At 36.2% G+C, this 16,565-nt stretch overlaps 1 protein-coding gene across 1 annotated transcript in view; it reads right to left on the reverse strand.

The window, feature by feature from the left end:
* LOC149559344 (cysteine-tryptophan domain-containing zinc finger protein 3-like) overlaps window positions 1–15,525 on the reverse strand; it is a 48,573-nt gene extending 33,048 nt beyond the window's left edge. Inside the window, 1 exon segment of the mRNA XM_089831353.1 lies at window positions 15,051–15,525. Coding sequence (XP_089687479.1) covers window positions 15,051–15,233 — 183 coding nt within the window. The 5' untranslated portion in view covers window positions 15,234–15,525.
* Between the last annotated feature and the right edge of the window lie 1,040 nt (window positions 15,526–16,565).

Raw genomic sequence — 16,565 nt, forward strand, 5'->3', positions numbered from 1 at the left:
AACATAAGGTTATTGAATAGTTCTTTAAAAATAAAGTTATCGTATCAATTTTGATTCCTGTTCTTTGTTTTTGCAAAACTTCCTTTCCACCTCTTCACCCTCTCTCTTGGCCATCCAGCCGGGGGGAGTCCTGGGTGTTTGTTCATAGAGGATATCAATTCATTTGCTGAACTCAGCTAATGGAAGATAATATTTTAGTACTAGCATAAGCCATCCTTAAGACTCACGGGCTTCTCTTAATAAATTTCAAAGGATTATAATTCAGATTTAAAAGACAAGCTGATTCGAGAAGGAAATCATAACATGACATATGTATTCGATTTTAGACTTAACATGGTTAGATAACTTGGTATGCTTGATCGAATGAACTATTTGATAAACTTATTTTACTTCACAATCAAGCATTGAACAAATAACATTGGAAATCCTTGAAACTACCTTGCATCTAGATTTTTGGATGCAGCAAATATACCAAAAATAAAGGATAGAGCTATTCACAAAACCTGATCAATAAGGGATTGGAACTTGGTAAATCCAGACTGGACAGCTCTCGAAATTTGGATTGCCAACACAGATTTCAGAATGCTGAGTCCCTTTGGCAGCATAAACAGCAAGCTTGGTTTCACTCCAATATCAGTCATATGAAAAAGGGAAAGAAACAGAGAAAAAGGAAAGGTGAAAGAAAAAATAGTATCGATGTTAGCTACCAGATACACTATCGAGCTTAAATGTAAAACAATATAGAAGGCTTCATTTGAAGCCGCGACTCTTGATGGTAGTTACACAAAAGATTATCAGCTTCTTGGTTCACCGATTCAAAAGAAGGAAAATCACCAAGTGTACTCATCGTCTCTCATAGAGACTTATAAATTTAAAAGAAGAAAATCGAAGGATTCCTTATTAAAAGAATAACTTATATATATATATTATTTTTGAATGATGTCATCATACTATTATTGTGTCTAAGGTTATACCTATTAGGATACGCATATCTATATAGGTCAATAATATAGAGAATTTATTTTATCTTCATATCTTCTCAAAGTATATGCATATGTGTGTGTGTGTACGTATGTTTATAGAGACGAGCTTGGGTAATTTAATACCATGGTGGCATCATATCTTTATACATATGTGCATTTATATATGTATATAATGAAATGATGAGGATACCAACATAAATCATCAAAGGTACGAATTTTGATTATGTTTAAATATTTAAATGTTCTATATGTTATCCAAGTAGCTCATGGTATTGTCCAACGTACACTCTTGTTTGCCTAGTCGTTTACCCTTAGCCATGGTGATTCAAGATTCACACCTATTTGCCCAATGATGATGGTGCCCATGTGCCCAATTCTTTTCTGACATGCTTCCACCCCTTTAACGTGCTCCCTACAAGGAAATTCTCCATAGTTAAATCATTTTACCATAACAAGTTATTAATCACAAATAATCATAACAGCTAATCGCCTTTTCAATTCCCATGAATTCATGATAAATAATCAACTTCCCAAAATGGCTTTAAAATATCATCATAATAGTTAACTAGCATTTCATCTTCATATGAAATTATAACAATTAACCATCTTACCATTTCACATGATTGTAACAAATTTTAACTGTCAACTGACTTCACGTGAAACCTCAATGGCTATATGAACATTTTAAATTGGGTCAAAATTTGGGATGTAACAACAAATATGATGCCAATTGATCGCATGGTGACTTACTATAAATAGTAAGTATGAGCAAAACATCCATGTGACTTAATAAAAATAGCAAGTTTGAATCGGAGTGTCCTAAATGATCTCCAGAAGACACACCACAATAAAATGGGACACTAAACTGAATAAGAAACAATTTTGACCTTAAGTTCAATGATTTGAGCAACAAATCTTGCAACAAGACAAATAAAGAAGCAATATGGTAGGAGCAATGGTATAAGTGTGGAATGGGTCTTTATTAGCCAAGGAAAAAGGCAAGGCAAGACCACTCTATAGAAAGGAAAAGACAGACCTGTTGATTCTTCAAAGAATATAAAATCTACTATATGTTACTACTGTGGTAAACTCGGTCATAATAAGTACTGCAAAAAGTTGGTTCATCAAAAATCCACCCACGGAGGGTCCCAACAAAATGCTCATGTCACAAAGCATTCAAAGGAGTCAACCTTATATGCAATCATGACCAAACAACCAACAAATGATGCAAAATCTTTTAAATGGTATCTTGATTCAAGAGCATCTCATCATTTTACAAACAAGTGAGATTGGTTCATAAAGCATAAGGCTTGCTCTAGTTTAGTAATCTTCATTGGTAGTGAAGAGTATACAGTTGTTGGCAAAGGCAATGTTCAGATAACCTCTTCAGGGAGAGATCTTGTTTTTTCCAATGTATGATTTGTTTCAAGCATGGAGTTCAATTTTCTCTCAATGTGTTCAATAATACGCCATAGTCCCAAGCTGGACATCATCTTCAATGCACGTAACATATTGCTGACAAGATATCCAAGAAATCCATTACAATTGGCACCAAATATCACGGGTCATATCAACTAGTTGATACTAAAGAGTTTCAGGATCATGAATTGGCTACAAAAAGTTCGTCTTCTATCAGTACTCTTTGGCATCAGCTGTATGGCATCTTAACCTATCTTACCTCTCTTCATTGGCTCAAAATACTATCTAAAAGGCTTAACTAAGATCCAGCAGAAGAAATGTGTTTGCGAAGCTTGCCAATCAGGGAAGCAGCATAGACTCTGTTTTCGGAAGACAAGCTTGGAGAGCATCAAAAGTCCTTCAACTGGCTCATTTGTGGACCAATGAATACTACATCGGGTCACTAGTGATAGGTATTTTCTTTTGTTTGTAGATGATTTCAGTAGGGAAGTGTAATTGTTTTCCCTAAAAGCAAAATCAGATGTGTTGGGTGAATTTAAAATTTTTCAATCATAAGCATAAAGAGTCAGGATGTCAAATCATCACTCTTTGGTCTGACAATGGGGTTGAATTCTGCTCCAACAAATACATTAACTTATGTTCTGAACACAAATAATTGTCAATTCACCACACACAATACCCCTCAAATGAATGGTGTGGTTGAGAGTAGGAACTGTACTATTATGGAAATTGCCCTCTGCATGTCGGAGGATCAAAATGTTCTCGAGAAGTTTTGGGCTGAGGAAGTTTGCGCTGTATACCTTCTTAACAAATCTTCAATGCAGGTTGTCAAGAAGAAGATCCCAAAAGAAGCATGCTTTGGGAGGAAAGTATAAGTCAGCCATCTTTAGGTTTTTGGTTCAACTACATCCAACTAAACCAAAATTGACTCCAAAAGCCAGAAGATAATGCTTACAAAGTACATTGACAATCATAAAGCATACTGGCTACTTGATGTGGGCACTAATAACTTTCAGTAATGATGTAATCACCGATGAAGCAGGTAGGCATTTTCAGCTCTTTTCTCACATCAATGGTCCTGAAGATCAGCCGCCTTTAAGGGCTTCAGATTTGGGTGTCCAACTTCTATTAGGGGATTCTAGTGAAGATTCAAAACTTTTGGAATCTCTTAGGCAATGTACTAGTGCTAGAAGATTTTACACAAGACAACCTGGACTAGCATCCAGATGATATAGTTCAAGGCAGCCCAAGTCACGGTGACCATGCTCAATTGGATGAAGGTGTTTCTACACTGCAACCAAAGTGGTGTGAGAAATTTGTTGCTGATGCTCAGGATGATGAATTGGTTGGAGGTCATCATCCAACAGTAAGAGTAATCATAATACAATGAACTTTGCTCTTATGACTAACATTCAAAGTGTTTATGAGCCCCAAGATTATTCAAAGGCAAAAGGTAAACCTAAATGGGAAACGGCTAATAAATCCAAACATCAAAGCCTTTTGGAAAATAATACTCGGGTTCTTTTAGATCTTCTACCAGGGAAGAAAATCATTTGTTAAAAATGGATGTACAAAGTAAAGTACAAAGCTGATGGAACAATTAAGAGAAGAAATAGACTATGAGGAGACCTTAACTCCTATAGTAAAGATGAGTACCATTTGTCTCATACTAGTCATGGAAGCACAGTTTGGATGCAAACTCTATCAAATGAGTGTAAAGAGTGCCTTCCACAATCGATATTTGGCGGAAGGAGTATACATTACAGTGCCTTGGGGTTTTCAGGTTGCAGGAAAAAAGTATCTGATATGTAGACTACTGAAAGCTCTTTATGGTATAAAACAGACACCCGAGCATTATGTGTATAGATTACTGAGTATGTGAATGGGCAATGTTTTAAAGAAGTCCTTCAGATCCTAATTTATATGTCAAAACCATAGGTAATGATATCATTATTCGTGTCATTTATAATGATGATATATTATCATTACAAACAGTGGGGCACATTTGCTTGAGTGAATCAAATGGAATTTGCGTTAAACTTTCGATATGACAATCTCAGGCTTTCTTCTTTATTGCCTAGGTACTGCAATATATGAAAGGGACACATGAATTTGGTGTTCTATATAGCAAACACAAAGATCCTAGGGTGGTTGGGTTCACAAATTCAGATTGGCAGGTTTTGTTGATGATAGAAAGTCTACTTCTGGATATGATTTCAACATTGGTTCAAGTGCAGTCACCTGGACTAGTAAGAAGCAACAAGTAGTAGCTCTATTCTTGATGGAAGTATAACATTGGGAAACTATGAAAGCTGCATATAAGGTAGTCTAGCTTTGAGGGTGCTTTATAACATGAAAATGCCTCAAGCAATGCCATCATCCTTGTTTTGTCACAGACAAGGGGTGTTGAAGCTTGCAAAAAAACTAGTCTTTCACGAACATATAAAACATGTGGAGCTCTTTTCTTATTTCATATGCCACCCGTAGAAGATCGATCAATGATGTGCCAATATGTTACAAGGAAGGATAAGAGTTAAAATATTCTTACCAAGTCCTTGAGTCCACATAAGTTTGTAAAATTTCAAGACAAAACTGGTGTAGTTAGTAGATAGACCATTAAGGGAAGGCAAAATTATATTGTTATTATTAGTATAATGGTCAAATATGTCTTTAGGATGGTATTAAGAAACTTTTTTTTTTCTTTCAATTCATTTTGCTTTCTCAATTGTTGATCGTATCAATTATTAAAACTTCTTAGCTGTTGACCATATTTGTTTTTGAAACATCTTTGCTAATCTCTCATTTTTAGGAGTCATTTGCTCCTTTGATATCAAATATTTCTATCATTTTACTGACCAAACTTTGAAGAAGTATGATAATGAGAGGATCTATGCAACTAGTTGCTTTCTTATACAACCATTTACAATATTGCTAATGTCTACATTCTCCTCTTTTCAAACTCTTAACACTTTCAACTGCAGTAAGCCCAGCTCTTATGGCTTATGATCTTGATTCAAATGAAAGACAACTTGCATCAACCTTTCAGGGTTTTCACATAGGCACAAACCTAGAGATAAACAGGAACAGGCTCATCCGCTCTCCTCATATGGTTTTCAGGATTAGTAACCTTTTCAAGATCCACAAACTACATTATGCCGGTGCTTTTTTTCCACCATAATATTTATCGCCACGAGAGGATTCATCACACAAAAATGGAAATGAAAGGAAATGCCACTAATACCAAAAGCGAGCTCATTGTTAGTGCTTGATAAGAGGTGTTATTGTCCTCTAACCTCAATTGCCTCCTGCCTCCAAAAAGATTGCTACTTATTTCACAAATTTATACATTGATGCCCATTTGATCAATTGTGAAGAAAAAAATATTTTGTCGCCCTTTCTTATGATTTTCTTACAAGAGTGGCAGGTAATACCAATCATGTGCTCCAACTATAACTAAGAAGATTTTTAGTTTTTATGAAACAAAATAACACTGCCATTTTGAGATGACAATTAGTGATGGACCCTATACTAAACATCTTGATTCTTGACTCAAACTATCATATTAAGTTTGATTTCTAATATAATTAGAAATTAAGTCAGCTAATTTCACTTTTTAGCCATGTTTACAAGGCAACCTGCTTTCTAATGTTTTGAGGGAGCAGCCTGCTTGGGCTCAACAACCAATCCTTTGGGTTTAGGATGAGATCCTTGGGGTTGGGGGCTTTCTTCTTGGACACAATCTTCTTCTCCTTGTTAGGCTATGTATTTATTACTTCAGCTATATTACCTTCCTCGCAATCATCTTACTGATGGATTGATGAGAAATTGAAATTGACATACAATACAATTCACAAATATTACCATATATCTTGCATATATCTTCCATCACTCTATAGTTTCTTCATTTTGTGCCATATATAGATTCTACACTTGTAAAATGTTGTGAGTGTCTTGTCTATATTCCTTCTCATACCCTTTGCATCAATGCATACGTAAAGATAGCCATCTTGACCAATGAGGCTCGTTAGTCTTATAGTTTATTGAAACCTATAACCACTAAAAATGAAGAGGTATAGAGCATAAGGATCCTTGAGCATTGTAGTTGCTTCTGTAATCATCTACACATAAAGAGGATGAACAGCTAGCATCGTCAAAGGGTGCATCGTCTAGCAAAGACAAACCATTCTTCAAGAAACCTAAGAGAAATGAAACAAAAGCTGAAAATAAAGATAAATCATTTACTCCTTTGGATAGAGAGACATTGAATGATTTAAGGAAGAAAAAACTATATTCTTATTGTAAAGGACCCTATGACATGAACCATGATTGACCTTTGAGGCCAACGGGGAAAGAAAACAAGGTTATGTGGACTTATTATGAGGATTCTGATTCTGAAAATTTAGTCCAGCAATCTGAAAATGAGGAATCAATTGAACAAAAGGAAGGCACAGATGATATATTTGATGAGAAGACTGAGGGTAGACTTAAGGAGGCCCATCTCACTAGCGTACAACAAGAGGGATCATTCAGGATGAGAGGGGTATTAACTGGTCAATGAGTTATTACTTTGCTTGATACAGGTGCTACTCACAATTTTGTTGATTCCAAATTGATTGAGAGGCGTGGGATACAGACAGAGCAATTTGAGGGTTTGAGAGTGAGGGTAGCTGATGGCTACATCCTCAAATGTGACAGGAAGATTATAGGTCTACCCCAAAAGATCCACAATTTTGATTTCAAAGCAGATTTTTATGTTGTTAACATGGGTGATACAAATTTGATCTTGGGTATGACTTGATTACATGACATACGGGAGTTCACTCTCAATTTGAGAGATATGGAGATGAAGCTTCGGTCAGAGGGGAAGACCTATATACTTAAGGCCATTCATGACGATGGGTTTAGGATGATGTCTTGCAGACATATGGAGAGCTTGTCGAGACATGACCAGGTTGAGTGGGCAGCCTATTGGACTTTAATGCTATCACAGGGGCAGCAAAAATCAGAATATCACCCAGACATATAGGACCTGAGAATCAAGAACTACAAGGTTTTTAGTGAAATACCACCAAATAGACCTCCAGATAGAGGCATTGAGCATATTATTGAGTTACAGGAGGGTGTTAAACCCATCATGATCACACCCTATAGGCATCCAAAGAGATTGAAGGATGAGATCGAGAAAACCATCAAAGAACTACTGGCCATGGGGCATATTAGACCGAGTAAGTCACCTTTCACTTCTTCTGTACTTTTGGTAGAGGAGGATGGAACTCTTAGGATGTGCATAGATTACAGGGTCCTGAACAAGAAGACTATAAAAAATAGGTACCCCATCCCACAAATTGATGAGTTATTAGATGAGTTACATGGAGCATGTTTCTTCTCCAAAATTGATTTGAGATCAAGCTATCATCAGATCCGAGTCAGAAAGCAAGATATAGAGAAGATGACATTTAGATTTTATTGTGGCCATTTTGAGTTTGTAGTTATGCCATTTGGGCTAACTAATGCTCCAGCTACTTTTCAGTCCATAATGAACAAGGTTTTTCCGCATCAACTGAGGAAATTTGTGTTAGTCTTCTTTGATGACATCTTGGTGTATAGTAGGACATGGGATGAGCATGTGTGGCACTTAGACACTGTGTTGAGCATTCTGAGCAGGGAGTCTTTGTATGCAAAGGAGTCCAAATGTGATTTGGGATTATCAAAGTTATTATATTTGGGTCACATTATTAGTGCTCAGGGAGTACGCATGGATCTTGAAAAGATTTGTGCTATTATTAAGTTACCTACTCTAGTGAACCTGACACAATTGAGAGGATTTTTGGGGTTGTGTGGGTTCTACAAGAGGTTTGTTAGTGGATATTCTAGGCATGCAGCACCCTTGATGGACTTGATGAGAAAGGGGGCTTTCTTATGGACTCTTGAGGCACAGGAGTGTTTTGATAAATTCAAAGAGTTGATGACTTCTTGTCCAGTGCTAGCATTACCAGATTTTAACAAACCTTTTGAGTTGCATCGTGATGCATCTGGTGAAGGTGTTGGAGCGGTGCTTATACAGGAGAAGCACCCGATTGCTTATGAGAGTAGGAAGCTCAGGGGGGCTGAGAGGAGCTTCAGCATTTATGATAAGAAAATGTTGGCCATAATGCATGCTTTGGCCAAATTCAGGCAATATTTAGTGGGTAGCAAATTCAACATAAAAACTGACCACAATAGCCTGAAACATTTCCTGGGGCAGTGAGATCTTAACGACAAGCAACAAAAACAGGTAAGTAAATTACAAGCATATGATTTTAATATTGCCTATTTCAAGGGGACACAAAATGTAGTAGCAGATGCCTTGTCACGAAGACCCCACTTGAGCTTGATGACCGATATATCAAAGGATTGGAGACATTTGATCCTTGTAGAGTATGCAAAGGGTACATGAGCATCGAGATTCATAGATGGATTGATCCAGAATAGTGATTTCACCCTTGTGAATGACATCATCATTTACAAAGGGCGCATTTATTTGGTGCCAGGGTCAAAGGTGAAGAGGATGGTGTTGAGAGTTTATATTGACTCACCTATGGCAGGACATCCAAGTTTTTACAAAACCTCCCGGCAGATTCATGAGCATTTTTCTTGGAAAGGGCTTAAAGACAAGCTATTGCAATACTTGCCAGCATAATAAACAAGAGCACTCTTATCCAACCGGCTTATTTAAGCCACTTTCGGTTCCTGACAGGAAGTAGGAATGTTTATTCATGAACTTCATCATAGGATTGCCGAGAGCCCAGGGTAGAGACTGTATATATGTTGTCGTTGATCAGCTTACAAAGTTTGCCCACTTCTTCCCAATCAACACTACATACACTGCTGCACAGGTGGCAAATTTATTCTTCAAAGAGTTATTTAGGTTGCATGGTTTACCTCAAAGCATTGTCAACAATAGGGATAGAAGGTTTATGAGTCACTTCTAGCAAGAGTTGTTCAAATTGTGAGGGACAGAACTCACTCCGAGTACTAGCTAGCACCCCCAAACAGATGGTCAAATAGACATAGTGAACAAATGGGTGGAGGGATACCTCAAGAATTACATAGCAGGACAACATAAGGCTTGGGTTAAGTAGATATATCTATGTGAATACTGTTATAATTCTACTTATCACATGTCTATCTAGATGTCACCATTCATGGCATTATATGGATATGAGGCACCCAGTTTCATGGATTTGTTTTTATTAGATAGTAGAGTGCCCAGTGATGGAGACTTATTAAAGGAAAGCTAGGACATTGTGAAGGCTCTTAAGGATAATATCACTAAAGCACAGAATCAACAAAAGCAATATGTTGATGAGAAGCGTACTAAGTGGACTTTTGAGGTAGGTGATATGGTGTATTTGATGCTATAACCTTACCGCCAGTCCACCCTCAAGAAGAGTGGTGCTGAAAAAATTAAGTCATGTTATTATAGGCCTTTTAGGGTGATCAGGAGAGTTGGGAGAGGTGGCTTACGAGTTGGATTTGTTGGCAAAGAGCACAGTCCATAATATGTTTCATGTGTCACGTCTCAAAAAGGCATTAGGACGTCAGATTGTTCCTTCTACAATGTTTCCACCCTTGGACGATGAGGGGAAATTGGTTTTAGTACCAAAGGCTATCATTGAGTTTAGGAAGAGGAATTTGAGGAAATGTACTATCAAGGAGTACTTGGTGAAGTGGAAGGACTTGCTAGTCGAGGATGCCACTTGGGAGAGTGAAGAAATTTTGCAACATCTAGAGTTGAGATTGCTTAGGGACAATCAATTTCAAGAGGGGCGGACTATAATGTCCCCATCTTTTTAGCATCTCAGTGGAGTTCTTAGCCTTTACATTCTCTGAAGGTTAAGTGGAGAAATAAAGAGAAATTGATTAAACTAATTTCTTATAAAGTCATTAAATAAATAAAAATTAAAAGGTGACTTTATATTTAATTAATTTAATTTTCTAGAAGCACGACTAATTACTGTGTTGGAAAGCGGGAAGCTTCTAGAGAGTGCATTTTCTAAAAGTACAACTAATTATTGCCTTGGAAAGGGGGAAGCTTCTAGAGAGTGCAATTCAATAATATTTTATTTTCTTCTAGAAGGGTGAGGGAAAAGAATAAATAGAGGCGAAAGCTTCAGTGCTAGGCATCTGATTATTGTCAATTGCATTTGATATAAATTTGGGAGAAGAAACTAAGGGTTTCTAATTTCAGTTAGCTATTGGAGAGCATCAATTCTTCAATGTTGCAACCTTTTGAGGTGGTGAAATATCCACTGAATTTGGCATTCAAGAGAGCTTCATTCTAGAGTTCTATTTGTGCTTAAATTGGAGAATACATTTATTGTTGGCTGCTATAGTACGCATGAGCAGTGTTGCGCTACAATACCCGCGCTACAATATTTATGCGTTGCAACTTTCATCTCCATCCTTGGGCATCACTATTATTAGGTTCCTCTTGCAGCTATTAGTAGTTAGCATTGTAATTTTAGGCATATAATTTTGTTGTTGTAAGTGATAATTCAGAATCAGATTTGGCATTATGGTAGTCATTATTGTAAGCCCATTTGTCTTGGCAAACTCATAGCAACATTTTACATGGAAATGAATTCAATAAAGGAGATATATGTTGCATACCATTTGTTTGATGAAATGTCCATCTAATAGTATATATGATCAGCATAATAGTTGTATGCCAATTGTCTATCAAAATGTCAGTTGGCTGTAGGTATGCATTCCATATCTAGTTTCCATGTATATGCATTTAAATAATACCAAAAAGAAGTGCACTTGCATATTAGTTCATTATAAGAGGCATCGTAATATCATTTGCGAGCATTCTAAATTTTTTAGCATCATTCAAACTATATCAAACAATCTAAAACACAAAAAATCAGAAAAGAGAAAGGCAGCATACAAGTGTTTGACAATAGTCCTTGAGCTAAAATCAGTCAATTTGGGCAAGGGATATTACACTTAGGGTGGTTAAAGGCTAACTATGAGAGTGAGGGATCTCTCCTACTCTTTGAGCTCAACTCAAACTTGAGAGGGTGTTCCTAGAGCTATGCATTAATAAACATTCAAATAAAATACAATGAAAATCCAATATAACTCATAGCAGCTATACACAAATGTAAAGTTAATGCCATAACTGCCAGTAGGTTAAGCTTAACTAGCCGCAAAAAACATCTTGATGGCTACTTAATAATTTGCACATGCATCTAATAGAAAATGACAGTGTTACAATTTCTTGAGTTGCAGTTATAATTTCATAGGCATTGGCAAAATGTGAAGATGTTGAAACGGTTCACAAAACATGCTTATGTAACATTTTATTTTACTTAAATTTTATCCTTGGTTTGCAAAAATGAATGAAAACAACCACCATTTATCTACTTCCACTTCCTATACTGTAACCAGTTATTGATGATTTCGAATGTATGTGAAAGGTCTTAATCTTTAAAACCTGATTGTAACCCGTTATTGATGATATAGTGTAAACATATCTACTTAAAGATCCTTCATCAAACTCAAAACATTCTTTGAAGCTCAGTACTGACACTCTACTGCCAAAACCCTATAACTAACAGTGAAAAGTGCTGGTCCCAATTTGCAATGGTACAATGGTGTAACACAAGTCACATGTGAAGAAAAATTTAAAAGTAGAGGACATGTGATTTTACAATGGGTTGAAAAGAAAATAAATAAAGGTTCTCCCATTGAAAGGTATGAAAGTGATTTTCCGGCCCTAGGTCTAGAATATTGTATTCAATAGAATATGAAGGAACTATAGTTTATGTCCTACACCACTCTTGTATTAAAAATTGTTGAAAAAGTCTCAATTGTATACCACAAAAAAAAAAGCACTATCATCAGATCTAATAGTTGCTTTGGTGGATAGCCAACTGATCCTCAGCATTTGGCCAAGCAATCCACTATGAATACACCCTTCATATGGTGGAAATTGTTTTGCTCTTTAACGGATATCTATGCCACACTCAACCGAAGCTCACTTCTTACATTGTATGGTCTAGTCCTCCAACTAGAATTCAATATACTGCTATGCTCCTGTTCAAATTTCACTTTCTTGAATTGTTTGAGTCACTTGTTACCACTCTGCACTCCTTTAGTCCTAGGAACACACAAGCCACGAATGACATTTATGGCACCATTGCACTGTTGCAATTATTTTGGTATAAAGACAAAGTTCTGGTGTACAACTGGTTGTGCATTGAACAAAGATTGCTGCAACAGCACAATCAACTTCAGAATCATGCAAGAAGAGGCACTTCAATCAATTGTTTTGGAAGTCATGCCATGGAATACTCTAGTTTCACCCCCATCTACAATCCACAGGAATTCATTAAGTTGCATAGCCACTGGCAAATATTTTCCCTCTACCCTAACCAACATTCTCAATGTGATGATCATCAATGTGTAATTAGTAAGCTCTCCCTTCTACTTCCAACAAAGTAACACATTAGAAGTTTAGCATTCCAAGAATCTGCATTAGTATTTTGTTGAGAAAAAGTTAGGCTTTGATTATGTTGTTAATGCCACCGAAAAATATTGATAGCTTCCCTAATATACATGATCTGAATAATATTACTCTCTCTTTATCAACTTAGATTCCGCCTTTTCTTTCTCAATGGAATGATGTCACTCTAGCTTGATTTGATGTCATGTTAGTCTTTTTGTGTCCAACTATCTATTAGTCTTTTTGTGTCCAACTATGTTTTAGTCTTTTTGTGTCCAATATGCATTAATCACTTCTGAGCTTGTGCATGGTTGTCAGAAATTAGTTGTTACTGGTTATCAACAACTGTGTTTTTTTTGGCAATTGTCAAATACTTTACATGTACTTCTAGTAGGTAGTCCAATTGGACACACAATCCTCCCTAATCTAAATTTGGATTCTATGTGCACAGACTTGAAACATTGTGTGCAAACTTGATCACATCATTAGTTTTGTGCCCTAAGTTTTTGCTGAGTAAACTCATGACTTTCTGTCAGCAAGTTTCTGGTGAGTGTGCCCAAAATTTGTGGAAAATACTTGCAAGGTACTAAAGCCTGTCACTGCAACTCGTGCTACAAATCAAAAATGTTTTCTTTTGGCTTGACAGACATTTTTTTTGCCATTTAAATATTTATGTAAATGGTGTGCACCATAAAGCTCTGTGTGGTTTTGAAGGTCTTCATTTGGGCTTGGTGGCAGAGGCATCACCCCTTGATCCTGCTATATATCACAACAGGCAACTAGCTAGGTGTGAAACCCCCAAAGCCCACTAGAGCTGCTCATACGCCCATTAATAGTATTTCCCTCAAATACCCGACTAGAAGTGCTGCCCCTTAACACCAAAAGGGGTGCTGTCCCCAGACTCCCCACTAAACTCGGTTGATATATTTTGTAGCTGTATTTTGCCTAAAAAAATTCCACAATAAAAAATGAAAAACTAAATCACATTTAAGTTGGCCAGATTTTTCCAAGTTAATAAATTTTGGCCTGGAGCACAAGTTGAGTCCAAGTTTACATAATATGCCTTGAATAAGGCAAATAATAATCTCCATTTACAATTACTTCGTGTGTTCTTAATATGTGTTACCAGTATCAAAGGTATGCACAAAATTAGTTTCAATCCAACTGGAAAAATAGGCCCAAGAGAATAACACCACAACTCAGAAAACAATAACTCTAATTCTAATGTTCTTGAACAGGGTATACGTCTAAATATTGACACTCTTCCTGATGGCATTTACCTGGGTACGTCTATAAACACATACCCCAATGCTAAAGGCATATGGATATATACAGAAAAAATCCTTATAATATATTTCGAATTGCAGTATGGTGCAAATTCAAATTGTTCGTTTGTAATGGCTGTAAGAACTTAAAAAGTCCATGATCAATGATTGCTTACAATGTAGATTGTATGCACATGAGTACAATAAAAGCTTCATAATTTGAGATCAGATCAATCTAGCCTACAACAGACCATCATCCAACGAAAATGATTTTTTAATTTGTATGAATTCAGACCCCAATACTGGTGGCCTTAAAACTGGGTACATGCAATGTCAACCAACGCCCTTCAATCACCTCCAGAGAAAAATCAAGAATACTAGTTCTTATATTGAATAAAAACCAAGAGATTGCTCATCATAACCATATGCCTGACTGTTTGAAAACATAATCTAATACAAGAGGCCTAATAGTGAACGCATGCACCAACCCATATAGCCTCGAAAACTATACCTGGACAAGCTAGCGGATACTGGCAAAAAGAAATTCATTGTTACACTAAATAAGTAACTACGGCATCATCCAAAATAACAAAATATCACTAGTTATCAGCTTTTAAAAAAAGACTCTAATATGATAGTCTGGAAGTGACTAGTTGCAAAAGTTACAGGTAAAAGCCTCGAAAACAAGTGATGCATCACCAAGGAGGGTAAAAAAAATGCTCTTTTTCAAACTTCATAAATCGATCGCACATCACATTGATATGCCCACCTGTGGTTATCAAGTATTTCTGTTGACAGGGCCAATTTAATAGGAAAATAATTACGCTAAATCAGAACATGTCAATAAAAAGTGCTGAAACTTTAACACGGAATTAACTATAAGAAAATTACAAGAGCATTTAGATCAAAGGCACGTTCTAATTCGATATCATTAATGTCTTTGGCCAAATCCTCTTGTTCTTCTTGTCGCTGAGAATAATTCCTGTCAAATTGATCAACATTTCCCCTTCCATTATTGTACATCTGTGGCTGCTGCTGCGAATTGTATTGCCGAGACAATGTAGCATCTTCCATCGTTGCGTGATTAGCAGACCCTCTCAGCCAGAATCACACATTGCCTAATATGGCTAAATTACTCGACTTGTCATGGTACTAAAAGGCCCAAAACAGCAACAAAATCGACATCCAAAATTTTCGCCTACAAAATATAAAATTTCAATTACCCACCAAGAAAGAAGTTGAAGAGACAGAAACTTTCCGAAAAAAAATCAAAAGAGATAATATAGACAGTACTGAATTAAATCATCGCAAAACGCCAACTATAAAGGGGAAGATGGAGATCAAATCAGACCGACTTGAATTGGGGACCAAATGGTTTGAAGAAAAGGAGAAAATGTGAATTGGAAAACCCATCAGAAACCCCAATTCAGACAATTGGGCATCCTTTCTCCACTCTCCTATGAACAGTTCCAAAAATGGAGAAACAATTAAAAAAAACGTTTTTCAAATTCAAATATGAAGTTCGTGAATGCCTCCGATAACGACGTTACATCACCTTGAAGAAAGGATATTTTCTTAAGAGACTTCGGGGTTTACAATATTGCATTGGGTTATTAAAATTATTAAGAATTAAGAATTATTAATTATTATTATTATTATTATATATTATATTGTTTAAAAACTTAATATTATAAATTATTAAGAATTAAAAAATAATATTAAAATATAATAGTGTATAATTATGATGTAGGCATTTCTAATCTAAAATACTTTCATATGTTTATTGTGATCAATGGTTCCAAGTGGTTGGAAAGCTAAAGATTGACATTGGGACATTGTTAGCCATCTATCATGTATTATAGAACAAAATGCAAATGTTGAATAGTTATCAAATTATCGTTGCCCAAACAAGTGGTGTGCAGATTTGACTTTGCAGAGTTGGTTCATTAATTTTTACATTGTGCAGATTCATAAGTAATTTCATTGTGATTCCTTACTAGTTGTGTCCTCCCTCTAAATGTCCCATCCCACATCGTTCAAGGCAATGAGGTGGTTGATAATTAAATCCTTTAAAACTTTATGAGACATCATCTCATTATTAATGTTGTATACATCGGAAATAATTGATAGTAAGATTTCTTGATATCGATACAACCATGATGCACTAGTTGAATAGCATTCCTCCATGTCATACAAATTTTCATCTGCTAATGACCTCTTTCTTTTGTGACACAACACAAGGCAGGAGAATCCCCAAAGGAGATGTCCTAGCCCCCAGCAATATAACCACACAGTGGAAACACAATAGTAAGAAGCAACAATGTAAGATCTGATACCAATTTACAATAATTTGTTCATAAAATATAACTGATTACATGCAATATGCTCGATTGTAAGGCCTTCCGG

This window comes from Cupressus sempervirens, chromosome 5 (assembly GCF_028749045.1).
Source record: "Cupressus sempervirens isolate cs-2001-9-10 chromosome 5, ASM2874904v1, whole genome shotgun sequence".
NCBI lineage: Eukaryota > Viridiplantae > Streptophyta > Pinopsida > Cupressales > Cupressaceae > Cupressus > Cupressus sempervirens.